We start from the raw sequence: 5,228 nt of genomic DNA, 5'->3' as shown, positions 1-5,228 counted from the left end.
TGCTGGGTATTTATGAACCCATCTGAATAACAACCATCAGGTAAAAATTCTACTTGTGAAGAGCTTAAGTTAAGGATCTGGAACAATATCTTTACTGATAATCTGGATGAGGGGATTGACTGTACCCTCAGTACATTTGCAGACAACACCAAGGTTGGGCAGGAAGGGTGATCTGCTGGAGAGTTGGAAGGCTCTGCAGAGGGATCTAAACAGACTGGATTGATGGGCCAAGGTCAGTGGTATGAAGTTCAATGAGACACAGTGACAGGTCCTATGCTTTGTCTACAACATCCCCCTGCAGTGCTACAGGCTGGGGGCAGAGTGGCTGGAAAGCAGCACAGCAGGAAAGGACCTGGGGGTGCTGGTTAACAGTGGCTGAACATGAGCCAACAGCATGCACAGGTGGCCAAGAAGGCCAAGGGCATCCTGGCCTGTATCACAAATAGTGTGCCCAGCAGGACCAGGGCAGTGGTTGTCACTCTGTACTCAGCACTGGTGAGGCCACACCTTGACTACTCGGTTCAGTTCTGAGCCCCTGAATCGAGGAAGGACACTGAGATGCTGCAGTGAGTCCAGAGAAGGGCAATGAAACTGCTGGAGGGTCTAGAGGGTAAGTCCTACAAGGAACAGCTAAGGGAATTGGAGTGGTTTATCCTGGAGAGGATTAGGGGTGACCTTATAGCTCTCTACTACTCTCTGAAAGGAGTTTGGAGGAAGGTGGGGATCAGCCTCTTCTCCCAGGCAGCTAGCAACAGGATGAGAGGACAGTCTCAATGTGTGCCAGGGGAGGTTCAGGTTAGACACAGAATTTCCTCTGCTTTTCATTAGATCTATGACTTATATCTAGTAAAAATCTGAAAAAAATTAAACCATTACTGCAATCTGTAAACTAGTTATATGATTTCTGACACTCCAGATCTTATGTTAGTGAATTTATAAGACTGTTCTGACTTTCTACACTATTACCGGAATATTTCAAGATTTTCATCAAAGCCTGGTTTAAGACAGCTAATAAAACCCCATCACAGTCTGGCAAGCCCACTAACCCATTTCTGTAAGATAACTGTGTTCAGCTTTTAATGAGTCTTCCTAAACTGAAGGATTTGATTGATATAGATGACCATTAGTCAAACACCAAGTGAGACAATATCAGAATGCTACCAAAGCATAGACTTTAGGTTTCAGCTGTAGCCAAAGGAGTTAGTTCTCCAGGAGAATGAACACTGACTTCAGGTGCATCATTTCTACCTATATATCAGAACTACCATATTCTCTCTTTTTTAAAATATTGTTTGACTGAGATGAAATTTGATGGTAAAACAAACCTGCACAGATGTGAAGGCAAGGTCAAATAGGCTGCAGTTTTCATTCACCCAGGAAGTTGCTTTAAATTAGTGGAACATAATGATGTTATATTTAAAATTAAAAACTGCAATTTGATCAGCAAGTTCATTCCAATTTTATGATATAACTAGGATCAGAACACAAAGGTTGATGTGTCATCTACTGCTCTGTGTCCTTAGTTCATTAACAGCTTATGATTCTTTACAGTGCTCTTCAATGCTCAGATATAGAACAGCCATCCATAGTTTCATATTACACACATTTGTTTCTGTTAAACATGCTGTAGTGTGAACAACAACAACAAGACACATATACACACTTTGAAACTCACCTCATTTGAAGAGAAGGTTAAAGTGTGTGAACGACCTGAGAGATTTGGTTCTGTCACTAACCCTGAAAGTTCACAACTTGGCTGGCTATGGTATGTATCATCTATGACAATTCTACTCTGCAAACAAGTGGAAATAACGTTTTATTAACTCACTCCTGGGAAAAGCAGGTCATAAGGTGACATTCTACTCATTTTGATTTTTGGTTGAAAAAAAAGTAATATGATTCAATTACCTTCAGAACACATACGAAATGCACTAACTACATCAACATCTGACTTAGTTTTGTTATTCTGAATTCCAAAACACAGTAACACATTTTAAGCAATATCCCCAATAAGAGCACCTTGTTTGGAGAATCAGTCATAACCCGAAACGGTGTTAAAAGTACACAAGGAAATACATGCAGTTACTTTTTCAGCAGGCATACCACACTGGGGGAGAAGCAATTTAAAATGCATTTATTGGTTATTCATGCCAAGTTTGTATTACACTGAAACCTGCACAAGCACTATGAATGTGCTTCAGAAAGTAGCGTTCTGTTGGCAAGATACACAACAGTCCTAATTTTTTATTGTCATTAAGACTTCCATGGCACAGAAGCACCCCCATAAGTCTAAGAAAAGGAGAACTATGTATATAATTCACAGCTGCCTACTGCCGAACCACTGCAGTTGACAGTGAAACAAGTGGGGCTGAAATTAGTTCATTAATCGAGAGTGCAGAGCTTGCCCAAGGCCAAGCTTTCCCAAAACTCTAAATTTTGATTGAAGGTAGTGCATTGAAATGCAGTTCATTTAACAGCTTCAATGAGGCTGGTAAAACACTGGCACAGGTTGCTGAGAGAGGTGGTAGATGCCCCATCCCTGGAAACATTCAAGGTCAGGTTGAACAGAGCTCTGAGCAATCTGATCTAGCTGAAGACGTCCCTGCACATTGCAGAGGGGATGGACAAGGTGACCTTTAAAGATCCCTTCCAACCCAAACTACCCTATGGTTCTATGATTCAATTTTGAGGTGGCTGCATTTGAGGCATGGAATCATGCAATCTGAATATTACCTTGACATGAAAAATAACCACATAGGTGTAAAATATCTTTAGAAGAGTTTTCATAATAAATTGACTGTATGAAGCTATGTAAAATATTGTTTATAGTTAAAGTACCAAATAGTGTAAAAACACTAACAAAACTGAACATTTCAGACATGAAACAATTACCCAGATCATTGAATCATATCATAGAATCATAGAATCAACCGGGTTGGAAAAGACCTCCAAGATCATCAAGTCCAACCCTACCATGTCTTTAGAAAAAGTTTAACACTGTAAAGCTACATTAATTATACAGTTTGACCATCTGAATATATTATGTGCAAACCAGAAAATTCTTCTGAAATAGAAGATTGACAAATCTGTTATTGTAGTTAATTAATAAGGTACTTTTTAAAAAAAGTAACAAAGTAAAATTCAGGCCAGAAACATGACTAATATACTATCATATGACTATCATAGTGAAAAGATGTAAAATCATATTGAAAGAATATAAAATCTTCGTAGCGTTTGCTGTTTGCATTCAGTTGTTACACTTGGTCTGCGTTTAAAGAAAGCTTTTGGAGCTGTATGCCTGGCGTAGGATCTAAAGGCACCAGGACCTACGTTGAACATGATCCAGCAGCCAGTACTCACACAACTTCAGGCAGGTTACCTGAGCAGCCCGGGACTCGAGCTGAAGACTCTGAAAAGAACTTGATGCTACACCTGAAAACTTCATAGCAGGTTTGGAAAAAAAAAAAAAATCTTTCTAAAGAATACTAATGTGTGTGTTTTTCAGAATATTCTCCAGTTTGATTAGCTCCATTTCCACCTCAGATCCCAACCTCTACAATATTTTTCTTTGATGAGTGAAAAATAATGCTGCCCAAATCAGACCTCCCACTTCTACTTGTCCAAAGTTTGCCTCAGCACTACTCTTTGGTGCCTACAAACAGTAAGGAAGTATTTACTAGTATTTTCTTTAATTTTCTCTAAGTCTCCAATCAACTAACTACACTTTGCAAGGATGCCAAACCACATCCCTGCATAAATAATCTGTGATCCTCTATTAACCTGTCTTAAAGACATTTTTCTTTAGTAAATTATGCTCCTATTAGAGAACTATGTCTTCGCAGTTGTGTTCATTGAGCACTTCTGTATTTCTGTTCTGATATCAATTTAACCTGAACTCTCAATTTTCCAGATTATTCTATTTTTGTTTTGGGGCTGCACACTTGGATCTTTGTGCTCCCTTATACTCTAAATTACCAATGCACATTTGATAAAACATCACCAAGAAACCCTCAAATCACAACTTGAGTTCTCCTGCTACCTTTGTGTGGTACTGTCCTTGACAGAAAAATGGTGTTCTATTTACCATGTAGATTATTTTATTAATTACATTATATTTTAGGGACTTCTCCAGTTTTTAGATTTAAGACTTATTACAGAAATAATAGAATACTTTGCCCATGAACCTATTCTCAAATTAACTTCAACCCTAACTGAAAACCTGTTTAACAGCATTTCTTTTAGCCACTCTCAGTTCACTCTATCCTTACAAAGAAAATCAAGGACAATTCAGAAAAAAGCAGTAAAAAAACCCCCAACCAACACGATGGTATTTAAGCAAAAACCTTGGAAAAAACATGAAGAAAACACAGCCAAAGAGAAATCATCTCAGCACCAGTTGTAATTTTTTCTCCTCCCCCTGCTCCTATTCAGTTTACAGAAGGAATAATTCCCTTTTAAGGATTTAGAGCCAGTTGCAAAGATTTTGTTTCTTGAAGGGCACAGAATTTGGACGGAAGAGGTTTTATAGGTATGCTTCCTAAGATTTAAGGGACTAGGATAGAAACAGTCTATACCACACTGCTTTTCCTTGCATCACAAACAAAACACTGAATACACACTCACAGAAGCAAAACAGTGCCCTGGACAAACAATGAAGAGGAACAGTATGGATGTGTGTTTATTGTACCAGAGAATGGGACTAAATCAAGGGGCAGATTACGTACAGGGACTGTTTAAGAACAGTGCAATTTAGAAGTCCCATAAGGCTAGAATCTGCAAGCACTCAGATCACAGGGTTTTAGTTTCTCTGTTTCTAGCTTTCACAAGCTACAAGAAGTTGACTCATTACTTTGTCTAACTGTAAGTGTAAAACTAACTTCGATATCTTTTTAAGAAAACAAAAGGGTACAGTAACTTTAAAGAGGTAATTTTGCAAAAAGAGAAATCAGTTAAAATATAATTATATTCCTTACATTATCAAGACGAAACCACGACTACAGAAATTATACACAATGCAAAAGACTAATCTCTAACAAGAGTTAAGAGATTTCTTTACACGACAAAGTTCTAATGTTAAGGTTTCTACTATCACCTGCTCTTTAAGAAATGCTTTCAAATGATCACATAGGATACTAGACCCAAACCCAATAAATACTAATACTATACTTGCTACATATTGCTTTATTTATACATCTTGAGTTAACATCAACAAAAAGGAGTATTCTTCC

General features: G+C 38.1%; 1 protein-coding gene across 1 annotated transcript in view; it reads right to left on the bottom strand.

Annotated features, from left to right (window-relative positions):
* The window catches only part of LOC103798286 (neurabin-1-like), a 41,510-nt gene that overhangs the window by 5,396 nt on the left and 30,886 nt on the right, over window positions 1-5,228 (bottom strand). Inside the window, 1 exon segment of the mRNA XM_009070539.1 lies at window positions 1,676-1,792. Coding sequence (XP_009068787.1) covers window positions 1,676-1,792 — 117 coding nt within the window.

This window comes from Acanthisitta chloris, unplaced genomic scaffold (genome assembly GCF_000695815.1).
Source record: "Acanthisitta chloris isolate BGI_N310 unplaced genomic scaffold, ASM69581v1 scaffold14372, whole genome shotgun sequence".
Taxonomy (NCBI): domain Eukaryota; kingdom Metazoa; phylum Chordata; class Aves; order Passeriformes; family Acanthisittidae; genus Acanthisitta; species Acanthisitta chloris.
The sequence above is the reverse complement of the archived record's forward strand: the minus strand, read 5'-3'. Positions and strand labels throughout refer to the sequence as shown.